Raw genomic sequence first — 20433 nt, 5'->3', positions numbered from 1 at the left:
AGTGAGGTTGTTATGTGGATGTATGCATATACATATATCAGTAATATAGTATGGCGAGTTATCCCAGTAATGCTGAGTTTGAATTTAAAAAGTAAGACGATAAGAACGCTCAGATGGAAACACGATGCTTGCAGTTTCGCCATCTTCCAGCCTGCGTTCTTTCTCCTATGACAACATTGTGTGTTATATGCTACTTGACAAGCACATCTCACACATCCAATATTACTTACTATGACTCTGCTTATTGTGCGAACTCTCAACATACGTAATCAGACAAGGACGACATTTCCATAGGGGCTACTCAAGCTGACTGATGGTTTGAAATGGGCCCCTCAGGTTACTGGCCAGCCGCACTTTAATTTGCACTTCCTGTTGCACTTGATACAGGCCTGGCTGTCCACCCCCACAGCTGCTCGTGTCACTCCACTCCCCCTCCTCTCTGTCACATTCTCCCACTTGCCTACTCGCTTGATTACAGTCTTGCATGCACATTCATACCACCTACAGCAACCTTAATGGGTATTATGAGGACGCAGTAAGTGGAAACAAGCAATGCAAACATATTTTTCTGTATAGAATATATGAGTATAAAAACCTAGAAATGATTTTTGTTGTACATTTAGAACAGATATAAAATGTGTGATTAATCGTGAGAAGTCATGCGTATAATAAAATTTAAAAAAAATATATATTTTTTAAGAAATTAATAAAAATTAGGTGCGTCAGGCAATTACAATTTTTCATCGCATGACTTCACTAGTTAACTCACGATTAATCACATATTTTATATCTGTTCTAATACAATTAAAAAAAATCTAGGTTTTCATACTCGTGTTAACAAAAGTGGGGAAATTTTTTTGAACTAATAGAAATAGTTAAAATTATTTTTTGTCGTCTATAGCCGTCAATGGCAGTGAATTAACATCAGCTTGAGGAAATTCTGTTTTGCACAATGTGCCACAACTGTGGACAGTGTTGTGCCATGCCAAGCTCAAGGGTACCTCTGCAGCAACTCAACAAGATATACTTACTTTATGTGCAGTTTAGTGTGTGTACTGTATATCTGGTTTGTAAGAGGGTGGTGCACAAGCACTTGTCAAGTGCAAGCAGACTGGCATCTCTTCAGTAATTGATCCCAGTTATCATATTTCGGTCTTCAGAAGGTTTCAAAGGGACAACAACGAAATGTATGCCAGTAAAACAAACTTCAAGTACAGTGCAGTACACATTAGGCCAGGGGTCGACAACAAAGTTTTTTTTCTGAGCGAATTAATTGCAGGCCAAAATTACGTTTTCATTGGGCAAACCCTTCTTTTTCTACTAAGAATATCCCATTATAATCAGTAGCGATGCAACTAGGGCTGTGCAGTTAATCAAAGTTCAATTACAATTTAAATTATTACACTCCACAATTACAAAATCGGCATAATCGTAAACAAAAATAAAAGGTTATTAATACTCATTTTTAGTTGTTTAAATTTGCACCTTTTTTTTATTTTAAATTGACAAATTTAATAAATCTTGTTTAGTCCAAAAGGAACTTACATAATTATAGTGTATTTTTTACATGTTTAAACATTTTCTTGTTTTGTACCAAAAAACAAATGAAAATGGGAAAACTCGTAGTATTGCAGTAAGCTTGACTGTTTTGCAGGAAGGTTCATGATACACGGTTGGGTTAGGTTTTTTTTTTGTCAAAAAAACAGCTGGCGTTTGTTTTTAAATGAGGATTTGTTGAAGTACTATCTTGTGGTCACCTCATCACTTGGGTTAGGCAGCCAATCGGGTGCCTGTATAGTGAATACAGGCACGGGTTCCCAAACTTATTTTCATAAAAGACTGGTAAAGACATTTTGACACATTTTTACTGTTCCACCCATCATATCCTACATCGTACGGGTAAACCATCCACATTTTAGTGTTATGATTAAGATTTGGGCCATCTAAATTGGTGGATGGTGGGCTTGGTGTTTTGTGCATTTCTAGTCATGTCTTTTCACAATAATTCAGTATCTTGCAGCAGCCCAGTTTTCCACTAGGAACATTAAAGTTTCATATCTCACATTTGTCTTCAAACAAATGTGAAAAACGCCGCTGTTTGGGATGAAGTGCTGTTCAGGATTTTCCAAAGTACTGACCTCGCCTTTGAGGAAATGGGGTCGTCTTTTCATTTATAATTAAATGAACCTTGTAGAACGCAGCCTGAATCCTGAGTCACAACAAGTCTTTTGGCTGTTGTTTCTAGTTTTTTTTTTTTTTTTGTCTGTGTATTTGCACCCTTGGAACAGGTTGGGACATACATTCCAGGTTGTTGAAAAGGACACACATCTGTCAGATTTGAATTCTCAAATGCTGCCTTCACAGCCAGGTTGCTATGAGACACAAGGGACTGCCCAGTAATTGAGCTGTCTTCAGTGGATCCTAATGGTTTCATCTGGGTTCATGTGAATGCTTTTGTCAATATGCAGAGTCCAGTACATGATGAGCTCTACTATACTGCAGTGGCTTTCAGACAGCAGCTGATTTACTACACCTCTGCTACAGGTGACTGTACTGTAGCAAATGGTGGATGTCATTTGACAACTTGAAGGATTGCGGGTCAGCAGTTATCAGCGCGGTGCGCCTTCTTTAGGGTAACACTCGATTCGATTGTGGGTTGAATAAGAATTGCCGAGTTGGCACATTTAGAGTTAATGTTTCAATAGAGAATGTTTGACACAAACTCGAAGCAATTATGAAGTCAAAAGGCATGACCTCATTCGGTTTCCAGTTCCCAGTGCAGAATAGAGTGATGACCCAAAGTTAGGACACATTTACATTATGTCATCGTTTCACACACATTCTTGTGCTGTTTGCGTTTGGAGCTCATGCAACAAGCAAACGAAAGAGAAAACACGGCTGAATGTAGCAAGTACATTGAACAGGAAAAACATGATTGTTTAACACTTAGCAGAGGAAAAGCACCGTGAGAAGATGATCAGATGGATTACTGTATTAGACACTTTCCAAAGTTCTCTTATTGGGTTTCTCAATAAACACAAATATTGCACTGTGACTGATAGGTCAAATTGATTAAATATGTACAAGACTCATATAAGAGAATCGAGCTGTGAATGAAATTGTGTTCCACTGTAATACATCTATTAGTTGTATTCCTGATGGTTGAGGACCATGCTAAATGAACTATATACAACGTTCACTAAATATTAAGGATATTTGGCTTTCAAGTGAAATTTGAGGATGAACCTAAATTGCGCCGCGACCTTTTACAGGTGAACTTGAATTGGCCTTCTGAATGTACATTTCCAATGTTTTAGTACTGTTTGCCCTTTTGCTATTCTGTAACAAAGACTTGAATGTCAAAATCCACAATTGCTGTTTGTTGTATGAATAGACCAATATATTTCCTGCTTCAATTACAGTCCTCATGCCGTTGACATTTTGGATGACATCATGAGATCAAGACAACGCCTAACAATTGTAAAAACTGGTTCTTGCCATTACGAGGCTTCCAACAGGATGAACTAAATTAAGTTCACCTGTAAAGGTTATAGTATATTTTAGGTTCATTCTGGAGTTCCCCTCAAAGCAATGGCTGAACAATTTTAAAAATCATCTTCATTGTGAGTAGCGTATATTGGAACTCATTTTAACTGAACAGATGGACATTCAAATTAGTGATAGATCGATATGTTTTTTTCAAGGTTGATACCGATTATTAGTAGTTAAGGAGACCAATAAATCATATTTCAGGCCGATAGAGAAAATATTAGCGTCAAAATAAAAATAAAATACTTTTCTTTAAATTTTAAACACAAAGTATTGACAGCTTTGTTTAAAAAGTAACAACAATTGCAGGGAGCTTGTAGGGTTCATCAAAATGTTAAGATAAATTAAAAACTAAGTAAATGGTTCTCTTAAGTTTTCTACTGTAAATAAAGTCTTCCAGAATTTCAGCATAATTTCTTAATTTTTATTTTATTTAAGTGTAGGGAGTTCTCAGTGTCGGCATCATTTTATAAAGTGAAAATATAATAAATTCATAAATGAAAAGTTCCCTGCATGCAAATGTAGCTAATTTGGAGTTTTCGTGAGAGTTCGTAAAAGGTTTCAGAAGATCTCCGCACAGTAATTTTTTTTTTTTAATATGTTCTAAATGTCTTTGCAACAGGTAAAAACTGACTGTGAACATCTTACAAATCCTGATGAAAACCCTAAATTTCACTACATTCACAAGCATTTCCTGCTCAGTGAGCAGTGAACTTAATCAGCCTTCGGATTTGTAAAAATGCCGATGCCGATATTTGTCAAAACGCCAAATATCGGTCTACCCCTAATTCAAATGTTGATTGAAGGTCAAATGACTGTAAATTAATTTTAAATGTACTCCCGGAAGCCAAACAACTTTTTGTGTGTGGTGAATACACATATTGTCATTTCTTGGCAGAGCGCACTGTTGGCAAATTGCAAGTTGAGCTCTTGAAACTAATTAGTTTAATTGCATCCTCACCAGGAGTTTCATGTGTCTTGTTTTCCATAGGTTATCATCAACAGCACCATCACACCCAACATGATGTTCACAAAGACGTCACAGAAGTTCGGCCAGTGGGCAGACAGCAGGGCCAACACTGTGTTCGGTTTGGGCTTCAGCTCAGAGCAGCAGCTTGCTAAGGTAAGTGTGTTCAGCGTTACACAAAGTTGATCCGTGAATTGATGTACCTTCAAAAATGGTCACATTTGCACCAAGCATAACAATCAAGTTCTCCCCTCATGATTTGGAACGGGTGATCTGTCATATTATCTACTGAAGGATGTGTAGGCGGGATAAGCAATGTTGTATTAATTATGTAGAACGTGTGACATCATACCGGCATAACACAATGGAGCCCGTTAATGCATTTGAAGGAGGAGGGAGGTGTCACAGAAAACAATGGTGGCATTTCAGATTTTTGTTGGCATAGGGTTGTCTATTCCGACAACATGGATGAGCTTTGTTGTAGAAAATGATTTTCGTATTCAATCCCAAAAGAGTCGTTTACTATATGTCGTCCAATCACTGACCTGCAGAATGTTTAGCTCCACCCATCAGGTACTGTATTATTGCTTTTGATACACCATTCAAGTCTGATTGATTTGTTACCCTTCGCAACTTGGAGGACAGAAATGCCCAAAATTGCAAACTGAATCACGGTACATCACTATGCATTTGCTACAACTCATTCATTCTGGCATTTTCAGTTTGCAGAGAAGTTCCAGGAAGTCAAAGAGGCAGCAAAAATGGCAAAAGACAAATCTCAGGAGAAGGTGGAGGTGCTGAGCAATCACTCCCAGGTAACCCATCACCCTGCAGACTGAAATTCTCCATCTGAACAAGAAAATCACAATCATTACTGTAAGAATAGCACAATTGTATGCAAAAATTGACATTCTGTTCAAATCAGAATCAAAGTCCTATATATATATATATATGACACTTCATGAAATCAATTATTGTTCATTCTTAAAAAAAATATAGTTTTTATACAATAGTGTTATTTTTCTTTATTGAAAAAAAGTTTTAATGACATTTTTAAGTAATTTGAGGTATGAGCTTGGTCAAGAAAGGGATCATATTCTTGAGTCGAGGTACCACTGTATTTGTACATAGTAATAGTTGGCTTGTGATGATTGTTTATGGTGTTTTGCCAAAGGAGTGTCCCATTTCTCAGTCAGCGCAGGATTTTTGAGAGGCCATCAAACTTGAGAAAGCTGCAGGTCAGATAGTCCTTTCATGTAAAATGGCCTAAAGCACAAAATCTTCCCTCTGCCCCCAGCAGGAGTCTGGACCTGAAACACCGTCAGCAAACCAGGCTTCTAGCATTAATGGCACCGATGATGAGAAGATCTTTCATGTGGGACCAGAGGCTGTCCTGCTGAAGAACGAGAATGATCTACTCAAGAGCGCCGTAGAGCACAGGTAAGGCTTCCTTTCGGGTTTTTGATTTACACTTTCAAAGCAATTTGTCTTTTTTTTTTGGGGGGGGGTTGAAGATTCAGCAGCAGCTTTCTTTCATATAAGCGAGCCTCGGCAGGACTGCTACAGTCTTACCTTGACATACGTGAGCACAATTTTTAGCTGAGTGTTGGAAGTGAATTCAACTTGGTTCACAACAAGCAGCAATTTGGCGGATAGTGAACAGTTAGGTGAAAATAATCATCATTTCAGTAGCCAAAGATGATTTGACATACGAGTGTTTGTGGGCACAAATTACACTTGTATCTCAAGTCACCATTGTATTGAAACAATTTCACCACATTCGGAATAGCTCCCTTACGGAGGACATCACGCCTTTAATAATTACCGATCCGGCAGTTATGGATCATTCATACTGTTCCAGCTAATGTTTTGAGTTTCACACTGTTCTGGAAATTGTCTCTCTTTATTGCTGCTGGGATTACCGCACATGCACACAAATGATCTGAACTACTCTGATGGGTGAGACTGCTCCATTCTGCCATTTAACCTCATTAATCCTAATACTGAACGCAGTAAATCATAATTACATAAAACAGCAGATGTTGTTCCAGATGGGATTCAAATGACCCTAGAACATCATAATCATCTGCAACGATGACTTAATTTTTTTTTATTTCCAACCAATTACGAATCATCCAACCTGGCAACACTGACTCTATTGGATGACATTTTATTATGAAAGTTATAGCTCCCTTAGTTGCACTTAGTAATTTTCTTTTGACTGCTGAATTTATTCCTTCTTGTCAACAATCAATCCACTGTGAAAACTGGAGCAAAATACACATACAAACATAACAATTAGCATAAAGAAAATAAAGACAATTTAGATTTAACTTACACAAAAGTATGGACAGACACAAAATAAACTAACCTTGTTGACTGTCTGCAATGTCCAAAAAGGGAACTAGCTGTGTCTTAAGTGATACTTTTTTTTTGTCTCCTTCCTAAGCTCTTCCTCTACTCATTTAGTCACTGACATACACACACACACCCCGCTACACCGCCCTCTCTGGTATGGGTGGTGACAAACACCCAAAAGCAAATAAAACAAAATGCACAAAAATGACAACGTGGCAGTTACAAATGACAATTACTTCAAATTTCTTTCATTTTGGTGTCGCGTGTTCTACAATTGCTTGTTTTATTTTCCCAGCCTCTACAAGGCTTTGGGGCTTACCGGAAAAGTGTGACAGGATGTGAAATGGCCGAGACCTGTAATGTGTAAAGTACACGTCTGTTCATGTGTGATTAAAAAAAATAAAGAAGGGAACAGCGAAGTGGAGAGACATTTTCTAAACATCTCCTGGCGAGACCATGTGCATTTCAGCAAAGAAGTCATCATCATTGGAATGATTCGGTTTCATTCTGCGTCACCTCAGCAGGCATTTCAACACTAGCCTGTCTAAATGTTCGCTCCTTTAATAACGCTTCTCTTGGAACCGTCTCGTGTCTGACAGCAACACCAACGCCAAGAAGTGGGAAACGGAGCTGCAGACGTTAAGAGAGAATAACGCCAGGCTGGTGGACGCGCTGCAGGAGTCCTCGGCTAATGTAGAGAGCTGGAAGAAGCAACTCAGTGCCTGCAAGGAGGAAAGTGACACGCTCAGGGAGAAGGTAATGCAGTTTTTTGGCATGGCTGAAAGGAATTGAAGAAGTCTGCACAAACACACCGATCCATTTTTTTTTGTCTGCTTAGCTTCACATGAAAAACACTTGACAAGTCCTCTTTATTTATTATTTGGCTGATCATTTATGGGCCCTCTTAACATAACAACTTTACTCTATCTAACTTTACTGTATTTTTGCTTACACAACACAGTGAAACAGAGAACACCTGCACACGTCGGCTGACGGTGAGATCTCAGAGTGACCTAAACATTGTTCAAAATGCAAACTTGTATCTTACAATCAAGTCGTAGCAGCAGTACTCGAACCCTCCAGCACTATACTGCCATAACTGCTGTTTCAGTTGAGGTTTACTGACTTTTAAAATCTCTAAACCTCAAATGTGCAACCAAACCCTAAAATTATATATTATAATGAGAAAATTTGCATATATTGTATGCTACAGTAATTATAAACCTTCAAATAGGGCTGGGTTAAAAAAAATTAATAATCAATATCAAATCAATTTTCCTTTTCGAGTCAGTATCAATTCATAAAAACATGAATCTATTATTTTACTATCTTTTTTTCCCCATAAATGCATACAATATATATTCTTTAAGGCCATTTTTTGTATCCTACTGTTTTCTTGAAATTTACTGTTCACATGAATTTAAAAGTATTTTCATACATTTATGAAAGACCTGACTTATTTCACTTGAAGATATTTCAGAATCGTTATAATTTATATTTACAATTAATATTTTAAAAAATATTTTCATTATTCTAATTTAATAGAATAATGAAAATATTTTTTATCTCATCCTTGCTGATGTCGATGTTTGTGTAACACTCAAGTGATTATAACATGTTACTTTCATTAATAAACCAAGTCATTTAATCAGTTACTGCCTCCGCAAAATAAAATTTTTGTGGTGTTTTTATCATGTCCTTGATATTTAAGAAGAATTGATGTTCTATAATTAATCAATATTGGATGGAAGTGAATGAAATTGAATTGGAAAAAATGGAATCGAACTGAACTCTTACGAATCGAAATCGAAGCGATTGAGGAAATTAGAATGGATACCCAGCCCTACCTTCAAACAATTGCTACTTTAACATCACTGAGGCATATATTCTCTCTGCTCTGTGTGAACAAACGACTTACTGAAGCTTCATTGGGCTTTTGCTTTTAATGATGCTGCATCTCTTCCATTGGACTGCAGTGCTTCCCCCCCCCTTCTTGTTGTAGCACAACGTTGCACTAATCAAAAGGTGACGATCACTAAATTCGGACTTGCCTGTATACTGTAAAAACATCAAATTGATTACTTAAAAATCTGCATTTTAGTAGGGTTGGGGGCGAACAATGAATCACAAAAAAAGCAGGGAACATTATACAGTCTTCCAAAAAAAAAAGCCTTCCCAAAATGTCCCCCAAAACTTGGATGCTTATAACGGTCTGCATTTTCTTAGTAAGATGATTAAATTTTCTCTGAGAAATGAGCAGACTGTCATTCTCATTTTGTCCACTCCGACTATCTCTTGTACAAATATCATGGGTGTTAAAGTTCATCATGCCTCTCTTGATGCGTCCCTGGCTTGTGTGTGTTTAGATTGCAGAGCTGGAGGTTCAGTGTAATGAGGCCAGTCAGGAGAAGCAAAGAAATGCGCAACTGAGCGTGCGTGCGCAGGAGCTGGAGGCCGAGCTGCACGACAAAGAGCAGGTGAGGCTTGGATCACATTTGTCGTGACCAAAACAGAGACACAGAGAAAGAGACAGTGTCTCTCCCACAGGAGGTGATTAGATCCTCAATTTGTTGGGAGGTGGCGAGCGCTGTTTTGGGAACTTGGGATTGCAAACCTGAGGATCAATCTTCATTTGTCATCTTCAATTTTGTTTCATTGTTTTGATGGAGTTAAATTCAGATGATCAGTGTTTGATCAATACAGTGTAATTGTATTTATTAAAAACAAGGGCCAGACCGATATGGATTTTTTTGGGGGGCCGATACTGATTCTCATATTTGGCAGAATAAAATTCCGATAATGGATTCATCGGCTACTTAATTCATTCACTGCCAATGACGGCTATAAACGTCAAAAATTCATTTGAACTATTTCTATTAGTTAAACATTTTTTCTCACTTTTGTTAACAAAAGTTAAAAAAACAGTGTTCATTTAGAACATATACAAAATTTGTGATCAATCGTGAGTTAACTGGTGAAGTCATGCGATTAATTACAATAAAAAAAATGTAATCACCTGAAGTTCCAAATTCTTAATAATCTTTTCTTTTCTTTTTTTTTGAATTAATTCACTGCCATTGACGGCTATAAAAGTAAAAAATTAATTTTAACTATTTCTATTAGTTTAACATTTGTTTCACTTTTGTAAACTGGAGTATGAAAACCTAGATATTTTTTTATTGTACATTTAGGACAGATATAACATTTTTGATTAATCATGAGTTAACTAGTGAAGTCATGCAATTAATTACGATTAAAAAATTTAACCACCTGAAGCCCCAAATTTTTAATAATCTTTTTTTATTTTATTTTTTACAAATTTAAGGCAGTGAATGAGTTAATTTATAACAATATAATGAATAAAATAACTTTTTTTGGGGGTCCCTTAAAGTAGCACTAAGGACCTTTTCAACCTTAATAAAATATTTTCATAACTCTTTGAATGGTATGTTTGCCACGGCCTGAGGGGGTCTGTACATTTTTACTGGCACTAAGCAACTTTGAAGAGGATGGTAGGAACACTGCCACACAAAAAAAACTACAAATGTGCTGACTGCTTTATGGCATACGTCACTTCCCCCCTTGCTCCATTCATTACAAAGACCTAAGTCAATTTGAATGTTGACGCACAATGACTGCTTTTCTGGCAGAAGCTGCAAAAACAACTGAAAAGGTTTGTCTGAGTAGACAAAAAATGAAAATGAAAGAGGTAAGCTACCCGAAAAAAAGGACAGTCAAGGATCAACATTGGCCCGGATTTCACTCGCTGGCGTGAGCTCAAAAACGATGCAATGCGTTTGTCCTCTTGTTAAATGTGGTCTTCCTAAAGGCATAAAAATACCGCTTTTGTCCATGTGGCGCCACCATAATCATCGTAAACTGAAAGTTCCTTAGTGTTGCTTTAATGTTTACAACAATGCAGATACAAACTACAGGCAGAACAATACTTTGTCCTTTATTATTTAAGTTGGATGTTGTTTTGTTTTTTAGAGTGGAGCGTTTGTCATGGTGTAATGTGTAAAAATAAACAAATAAAAAATGGCAGATTTTAAAAGCCGTTAATATTGGCCAATTAAATCGGCCGACTTATTAGTCGACCAGGCCCTATTCAAAACATTGACATTTCAATTCATTTTACTCAAGGATATTAATTTGCTATACAAGTACATTGAGTTTCAAGTTTGGTGACAGAATACATTAAACCAAGTCAAGGTACCACATACAGTAAATATATGACGTTACTGACTTTCTGTGTAATCTTAACAGCAAGGATTTTGGCTGAATTAGCATTATCAGTATTGTGTCCTGGTCCAAACCAGCAAAGTGTCTGCTCTGCACCCCCTAATTGTGCTGTTATTTCTAATGAGAAAGAATCCTGTGAGGACACGCTCTTTTGACCTTTATTCGTGCTTGCTTTAATTCCGCTTCCAGCAATTACAGAGTCTTGCGTGCACTTTTCTGTCTTTTATCAACAACCTCTCGGTCCAAAACCAGCTTCGTTCTGACAGAAAGCCAACTTGCAATTGAAATGTATCATATTGTTGTCTTGTAATTGGACTAAACGCTAATAGATGTTGGTGGGTTTTTTTCAATATAAATTGTCTGAACTTTGAGCCAATAGTTGCCCAACAAATTTCCTGGTTAAATTTTACTGGTCCTCTTTTTATGCTGTTCAAATTGTGACATCACGAGACCAAAGATGAGGATGCCCTCAGATGGAAATGACCTTTAGCTAAAAGGGTCATCAGCAGGTCGAAAGAGAGACCGGAAGAGTCACAGAGAGGCTTAGAAATTGACATCGCATCGGCATTTTCATGGCTAAAAACAATGAGAAGTATTCAAGTTTCAGATCAATTAAATTCACCTGGAAAGGTTTTAGGTTCATTTTCAAATTCCACTCGACACTTTTAACTTTTTGTGAGTAATGTACATTAGAGCTAATTTCAGATATTATGATCATTGAGCAGTCTGCAGTGTTTCCAGTCATTATGCTCCGACTCTGACCCGGCGGTCTGCATATAAAAGCACGGTGAGCTAGCAGATGGCCCACAGAGGCTCATCTGCCCAGTGACTAATTTCTCCTAGAAAACACACACACACACACACACTTTCTCCCGGGGTGGTGGGCGCACACCGGCCAGTCACGAAGTAGCAGAAGCAATCTGCCGCAGGTGATGACAAATGTCGGATTATTATGATTATGATAAAGTGTTTCTCATAAAGCAGGGAGGCAAAGAGGCAAAAGCAGAAAAACAAACTTGCACGCACATGGAGCACACTTCGAACTGATACTTTTATATTGAATCTTGACTTTTACTTTACAGTCACTGGCCACCACCTGAGGTACGCAATCTAATGGTAACTAATATAAAAGCTGTATTATAAAATTTTGCCCTTAGGTTTGTTTGATCCTGCCAGGGAGAAATTCATTTACCAATATCTTCTCTATAGTGGTTTTAGTACTATAGAATTGCATAGCATCATAGTGAGAGTACTTTTTACAGCCTCGAGAAGAGTGCTTTACTGAACAAAAAATATAACCCAAGTTGAATGCTCTTTTTCTCGGAATCCCCATTTGGATTCTCCTTTAGTCATGCACTAACGTGTCTGTTTCCCCCCAACCGACCAAGGAGCTGGAAAATTTGAGGAAACAGGCACAGATAATCCCTCAACTCATGGCAGAGTGCGAGAGCATCACTTCCAAACTGCAGGTAAGGACACAGCTGCGCTTGCTTTTCAGGATTTACAGTGATTTGTGTGTGAAGGCAGCTTTACGTCACACTCGGAGGCCAACAAAGGCTTTCTGTTCATCTCTCAGCTTGAAGTCTGGCGATTCGACATTCCTGTCATGAGTCGCACACACACACACGTAACTGGCTGCATCTATTAATAAAGGACCATTCCTAGCCCGGTGGTGTGTGGATTACCACTTTTTTTTTTAGATGGTACTTCCTTCCAGATCTCAACAGTGTTAAAAAAAGAAGAAGCAAAAAAGTGGTTGTGTTGCCCCACCCATCCCCTCCCGTTGGTCTTTTTTAACAAAAGGGCACCTGTTCGTCAGACTTTGCGAAACCTGAAGTGCGAGAGTGCGCAGGTGGTGGGTGTGTGAGAGTCAGGTGTATGCGCCGGGTCAAAGTTTGAAATGAGCATGAGAGGCCAAACGTATCGTGTACAGTATGCACGGCCTCTTGTGGCGGGGGGGGGGGGGGTGAGATAAAAGCAACAATGACATGCCTGGAGTTCCTCAACTGGCGGGTTTGTTTGTCAAAGCAGCCAGCTGGGTGAACAATAACAAAGAGTTTGAGCCTTCTCCTCCACTTGGATGGCTCCTAAAATGACAACAGAATTATTTTCAGTCGGTCTGTCGGTATGCTTTATAATAGTGATGATAAAAAAATTAAGACATTTAAAGAGAAAGTCAACGCCCCAAAAAATTATTGACAACAATATGTTCTATGTCGCCGCACTAGTCTAAATATGGTAGTTTGGTTAATATTGCGTTAGTGGAATATGAGTTAGCAACAAAATCCAGCTTTAAAATTTTTTATAAAAAATCCATATCAGAAGTCGAGTGAAAATGACATCCCAGTTGTGCTGAGCTCATCACAACTCAGCTGTCTTCTGAAGCTGAGTTGTGATTGGTTGTTACCTGAGACTGAGCAACTTTGATGTCATTTTCACTCGACAGCAAGTGGCAAAATGGCCGCCCACTGACTTCCTATCGTCCATGTTTAGCTGGTTTACACACCATTCCAACAAACCTCACAGTGATTACTTGTCACCCTTGGGCTGGCTTAAAAATTTGGAGACACCTGTGATGCTATTTAGACGGAAACACCTCGATTGAAAATGCCGCTAGGGTCAATTTATTTTTAGTCTTTGTAGGTGTACCACCATTTTTGTTTTCTGTTAAACCACAATTCAGGAGCAATGTCTGACGTCGTGTCTTGTACATCATTATTTTTTGCTTAATTCCTGAATGTAACTAGCTTAAAGCTAACAAGTAATTGAAAACTCCATTGATTAGCTTAAAAAAAATAGCACGTTACTCACGACACGCATATCCCCCTCACCGAGTATTAGTACACAAAGTACCGTACACAGACAAGCAACTAAAAAATACTCAGATGTATAATCTTCTTATGATGTGAAAAAAAGTTGTATTAGCAAACCTTTATTGCGACTTTCTTCTTCTACGCCTTAATGTAACTACAAGGGTGTATCTCAATGCAAGGACCCACACTGCCCCTAAGTGGCCATGTCGTGTATATCATAAACAGTGCTACAATAAACAATCCACTAATATTGTTCATTGTAATAAATCACAATTATCATTTAGCCCTGTCGCTGAATCTCCCTTCTTTTTTTTTTCTGAATTGTGTGTGGCTGTATTAGAAATCGCATGTGTTGACACTCATGTCTCTCCTGTAAATGTGACACTGGAGTACAGATAAAGTTTCAAGAGTCAGCTGGAGCTCAGAGCCTTTTGGGCGCCGCACCTATTTAGCACTCCTATTTTAAACTAACTCCTCCCTTCATCGGTATCTTTGGCATTAAAGTGTTGCCTGACAGTCTGGACCGCCCGCTTCACCTCCCCCAAGCAACAAACTCATCAACACGTGACTGCAAAATGCTATCGAAAGCTTTTTCAATTGCCGTAAAATGTGGATATGTGCTTATTGTGTTGTTTGTAAAATTCTGGGAAACACAAGTGAATAAGATGTTTAAAAAAAAAAGTTCCTCATATTTCCCAGTCCAACTGTTTTAGCTCAATCAGAACATCTTGAGAACTATTTTCCACGTTTAAATAATTTTCGTTTCCCCTCAATTCTACACTCTACGTAGTCAAATTGACAAATTAGGAGATGTTTTACATACAGTATACTTCTTTTGCATTTCTAAACGGATTCAAACCTTTTTGAATACTTAAATGCATGTGATATCTTAGTGTGTATGCCCCCCCCCCCCTAAATACATTGGTAAAAATCTCACTTCACCTTGCCATTATTCAGTGTCGTGTGTAAAATTGGGCTATTTTTTGTGGTACGCCCACGCTGGCCACCAGATGGCAGTATAATAGTCATACAGACACAAACGAAGAAGACTAGACTGCTTCTTCTTCTACTACTACTGTGAGTCAGTAAGTTGCAATAATAGTAGTCATTTTTTTGGGTCGAGGATAAAGAATATATACCTGTCAACTGTTTGACTTGATGATTGCATTTCAATGAGGAACATCACCTCGTTGAGCAAATTTAATTGGTCACTCGAAGTTCCGCTCTATTTGCTTTTGTAATGTGCTCTAGCGTTAATTTTATCAGACATTTTAAAATTTAGTCTCAGTTTTAGTCCAATTTCAATCACGCTTGTTAGTTTTTATCATAGTCAACCTCACCCCGTTTTTATTTAGTCATCTTTTAGTCGACTATAAATCTAGCATTTTAGTCGAAGAAAACATAATTTTATTTGTCTAGTTTTAGTCAACAAAACTGTCAATGTTTAAGTCAAGACAATCATTTTACTCTTGTATACTTTTTTTTGGTCAGCAGATGATGTTGAACATTTTGGCTCAAAAACTATTTCACGTAAAATGTTCTCATCTTTTTGATGAAAAACAAATTCACACACAAGTATAGTATATCAACAAGTGGCTACCAGCTAGTAATTTAGCCAGCATTCGTTAGCGGTCGAATTAACATTATTGTTGTAACGTTATGGCCGTTGAAATAATGTTATGATGTAATTTTCCTTTTTTATTTATTTATTTATTTTTTTACCTTTCACCATGAATGCACCTGTCTGTCCCGTGTTTGTGCTAGTTGCACTCGTTAGCTGCAGATCTGAAAGGGGGGGGGGGGTGAGTGGGGGCTCACTGTGTCATTAGCAGAGACAGGATTTTACAACATCATATCATTTTCGTCTCTTCTTAGTTCATGAGCTAAAATGTCCAAAGATTTTAGTCCAGTTTTTATTGAGTGAAGTACATTTTCGTCTCGTCTTCATTAGTCGATGAAAATGCATATTGATTTAGTCCCAGTTATTGTTTATTAACTCATTCACTGCCACTGACGGCTATAGATGTCAAAAATTCTTTTGAACTATTTCAATTAGTTTAACATTCGTTTCAACACACAAGAGTATGAAAACCTAAAGAAAATGTTTTGTAGATTTAGAACAGATATCAAATTTGCGATTAATCGTTAGTTAACTAGTGAAGTCATGTGATTAATTGCAATTTAAAAAAAATAATCGCCTGATGGGCTTAATTTAAAAAAATATATATTAAAAATAAGTTGCATTTAATCGCATGATAATTTTATATCTGTTATAAATGTACAATAAAAAATTCTAGGTTTTCATGAAAAATTCAATGAAATTAAAAAAATGTTAAACTAATAGAAATAGTTCACATGAATTTTTGACGTCTATAGTCGTCAATGGCAGTGAATGAGTAAATGAGGGTTTTAAGTCTAGCCTAGCCTAGCCTAGTTTTCGTCCGGTGAAAAATGTGTTGACAAAAAATATTTTTGTTTAGTTTTTGTTAACGAAATTCAGAGGTGGCAAATCCAGGTCCAGAAAGTAAAAACCCTGCCACACAGTTTGGCTTTAGCCCCTAATGCTAGGCAGCTAGCAGGTAAACAAACACCATGGGAGCTAACTAGGGAGCTAGCTAACTAGCACCTGAGGCTAAAGCCCAACTGTGGCAGGATTTTTACTCTCTGGACCTGGAATGGCACCTCTGACGAAATGATCACTAATGTGCTCAACTGATTACTGGATCTGGTGGTTAAAATGTTACTGCGCGCTTGACACGTTTTGTCTTCCCGGCCAGACTGCAGACACGAGGAACAGAGAGCTGGAGGGGAGGATCGACGGTCTTCACATGGACGTGGACGACAGTCGCCAGAAGCAGGGCAACATCAAGGGCGAGCTGAAGAAGCTGATGGACGTCCTGGACGTCAAGCTGGACGAGCTGCACGAGTTCCGGCGAGGCCTGTCCCGGCTCGGCGTCGACAACTGAGCCCGTCGGGCCGCCGTCCGCGTCTTCAGGGCACAAACGTACGCGGCGCCCACTCTCCCTCAAAAGTCACGGACGCAACACGGACGTCCTCGGAGGAGGAGCGACGTGCAAGCCAATCAAGAGTCATACTTTGGAGCTTATGGTTGTGGGCGGGGGCGGGGCGGTGCTGGTGGTGGGTTCTTTACTGTATAAGGGCTACAAGGGACAACACACAAGGGGAATGCTGCCGAGCGTCACTCGGATAATAATTGGTGTTATTCCGAAGCCCCGCCCCCCAAATCAAAGACTCTATCTCAGGTGTGTCACTTTCTACTTGGATGACACGCACCCACAAGACTCATGGCCGTGACACTAAGTGCCTCCAGGGGGCTTTGACGACCTCCTGGCGAGGAGAAACGGCCCCACATGAAAAGCATCCTGGGAAACGGTTCAAGCTCGGATGTGCGGAAGCCCTTTGAGCATTTCTAGCATAGCTTTGATTTATGTTTCAGGCGCTGGATGTCAATTCAAAGAATTTTCTAATGTCACTCGTGTTTTGAATAAATGCTCAAACGGCTTCATCCATTTCTTAACCATATCCAGCTTCAGGTTCAAATGTACTCGTACACGGAGCTGAAGCTGGATGCGGGGTCAAATGTCATAGACGTGTACCGCAACTTCCCACTAACGAGTCCTTCTGTCGTCCAGCATTTCCACAGACGGGTCCAAGTGACGTCCCCGGAGCTTTCTTCACCATCCAAAATGAATCGAAGCCCACTTTGCCGTCACTTTCAAGGACCCGTCGCTCGAGTGTGTGCAATAGTAGTTGGGGTTGACGTGCTTCCTTCCACTTAAATGTCTTTGTGCATCGGTGATTTTTGGGGCGAGTGGACGGGACGTGGTGCTGCTGCGCGGACGCATCATGTGAACAAGCACACGACTTGACTTGTTGCTTTTGTCTGACTTTATTTATTTGGGTGCCTCCCCTCTACGTTTGCGTTTTGTTTCTAGTACGAGCAAAGTCAGTCGACATGATGTACAAATAAGATGAAATACCAAACCTGTCTTCTATCAAAGCTGCTTTGTACAATCTTCTATTTTTAAATATGTACAAAAAAAACAAAAACAATATATTTACTTGCATCTGCGTCATAAAATTGGAATTCATTCATCTATGTAACACCAAGCATAGCAAAATATGACCTTTTGTTCTGAACCAAATGACTCTTGTAAACATTTGTGGCGTCTCTTCATTGTACAATATAACTGATTGCTAAAAAAAAAAAAAAACTTTAATTGAAACTGTGTGTGAGAGAGAATGTGACATTGTACAGTGCTTAACCATACTTTTTTTTTTTTTTTTTCAATGCTATAACAATTGAATTTTCAAATGTACTTTTACATGGAAGATAACATTGGTCAACATGTCAAATTATACTCATTTACTTTCAACCCTGAACATTTAAAAAAAAAAAGACTGTAAACCACCCCAATGATAAAACATGGAAAGCCCACTAAAATAGAAAGAGTCCCCATTAAAGCATATCAAGATGCGTGTGACAGGTGGCCTGGTAAGTGTGGTAAGTACTGTACACCCGTTCTAAAATACAAAGTGACAGTGAAACATTTGTTGGCAAAAAAAAAAAAAAAGGAGGCTGCCCGTCTGTACAGCACAAAACTGAGCTGTAATCCGGACACATACTGGAACGCACATAAAACCCGCAACAATTGAGCAGAGGTTTACCGGCATTTTTCTCATGTCAGGAGGGAAAGAAAAACAAACAGTCACAAAATTGCCTGTTTGCAGGATGGAAAAACCCCAGTGAGGAAATAACTGCAGTGGAGGATCGGAGGACAGGTTGCCGTGGCAACTTAATCCCACTCACTGCATTTTTTTTTTCCATTTACAAAAACGAATGGGAAATGTAAAGTATGATCTCACATCTCAACAATGAAGCCAATGACACTTTGCGACAATGGAAAGCAGTCTGTATATTTACTGCCTTCTCAAAGGAACTCAACACAGCCATTAATGTCTAAACCACTGGCAACAAAAGTGAGTACAAAAGTGAGTGAAATTGTCACTTGTGTAAGAGGGGCTTTGGTTAAAAACATGTTTATATCAAAGGCGAGCGCAAGGCAGCAAATAATGCAGATGGCCAGATCATTTGCATATTATGTAAAACAAAATTGTTTGGTAAATGAACTGCAATTTTTGTTGTAGTTTGATTAGAACAATCAACTCTTCCTTTCTTGAACCATGTTTAAATGTGTATGCAAAATGATTCACGTTAAAATGTATTCACAAATCATTTAACAAATTGTTTAATGAGAGAAATGAATAAAAACACATTGGATATGAAAACATACATTGTAACAAGCCAAATTTAGGGAAAAGTGCAGTGAAGAATGCAGTGGTTTTCAGTGTGGTTTAAGTATCACGAATGGTACGCGGGCTCCCTTTATCAGATTCAGTACGAGAAACAATCACTAAATCTAAACTGGGCAGTGCTTAAAACTTCGTTTTTTATCCAGTAAAGTACAATTGTTACATTCAGTTCAGTTGTATTGAACTTTTACAGAAAATACAGACGCAGATAAACCTTATCAATGTTTATTGAGGTATATATTTGAATTTAACTTTCATGTTCAATTTATTAGTACATTCAAGCATTTGAAAAACAACTTTTTTTTAGTTGCTGAAAACTAAGGCCTCCACTAATGTATTTTAATGGAGTAGATGCCACGGACTTCCGGGTTCCACACATCAGCGTCGTTTCCGGCCAATGTTGGCCGCGTTCCAACACTCGGCACCGCCACCCTTGCGCTCCCCAACCGCGCTCCCGACTATCGGCGGGAGCGCGCAGGGCGTCTCAAATCTCTAAAATGCTTCAGACAACTGAGACAGACGCACTACACACTCGCACCCGTCGATGGGAACGCGCTACCAAGGGGCACAAAGGCAGGAGCGCAAGAACTGGGACGCGGCCCACCCGTCGCAAACAGGAACCGGAAACAAAGCTGATGTGTGAAAACCAGAAAGTTGGAACTTAGTTTGTAGCTGTCTGTCAGTGCTTCTTCGACAGCCACAAGAGAACCATCACAAGGAGACCTCGCATCTCTGGGGGCAAGTGTCAATTAAACACCGCTTCCGCCAAGACTCCTCGTTGCTATAGTAACAAGCTGCCGACTTTCCTGGTGCTCCTCGACCCTTCTTGCACCTGTACCTCCTCCCATGAAAAAGAAGCCCGCTTGACACCACCACGAGATCGTCAAGAGACCGGAAGGTGACAGCTGCTACGACATATTAAACATGAGTCATCGTCGTCATGTGGGCAAGTCCACACGACGCAGCCTCGTCGAAAAGGCACGGATGGATTTATTGCATATCCATCTTAAGGTCCATATAGTAGTAGGACAAATAGGGGTTACTAGTGAGGTGACGTTAGGAAAAAATGAAAATAAAATACGCCTTTCCCCCCCAATGTTAATTAGTTTGAATGTCATGATGTTGTGTTCATTGTACTTGTGGCGAGCTATTCAGATCACACACTCATGG

At 38.9% G+C, this 20433-nt stretch overlaps 1 protein-coding gene across 6 annotated transcripts in view; it reads left to right on the top strand.

The window, feature by feature from the left end:
- homer2 (homer scaffold protein 2) overlaps positions 1-18434 on the top strand; it is a 36467-nt gene extending 18033 nt beyond the window's left edge. For 5 of the 6 annotated variants that reach the window (XM_086072440.1, XM_086072438.1, XM_086072437.1 and 2 more), the window contains 7 exons: positions 4541-4672; positions 5239-5331; positions 5814-5956; positions 7474-7630; positions 9241-9351; positions 12505-12585; positions 16707-18434. In XM_086072440.1, the coding sequence (XP_085928566.1) occupies positions 4541-4672; positions 5239-5331; positions 5814-5956; positions 7474-7630; positions 9241-9351; positions 12505-12585; positions 16707-16895 (906 nt within the window). In that variant the 3' untranslated portion in view covers positions 16896-18434. The remainder of the gene's footprint in view (positions 1-4540; positions 4673-5238; positions 5332-5813; positions 5957-7473; positions 7631-9240; positions 9352-12504; positions 12586-16706) is intronic. The other variant, XM_086072439.1, reaches the window with a different exon arrangement.
- Positions 18435-20433: the final 1999 nt, after the last annotated feature.

The sequence above is a fragment of the Leptonotus elevatus genome, chromosome 3, assembly GCF_054856555.1.
Source record: "Leptonotus elevatus isolate MCC_2025b chromosome 3, RoL_Lele_1.0, whole genome shotgun sequence".
In the NCBI taxonomy this organism is placed as follows: Eukaryota; Metazoa; Chordata; class Actinopteri; order Syngnathiformes; family Syngnathidae; genus Leptonotus; species Leptonotus elevatus.
Note: the sequence above shows the minus strand (reverse complement) of the source record. Positions and strands in the feature narration are given on the sequence as shown.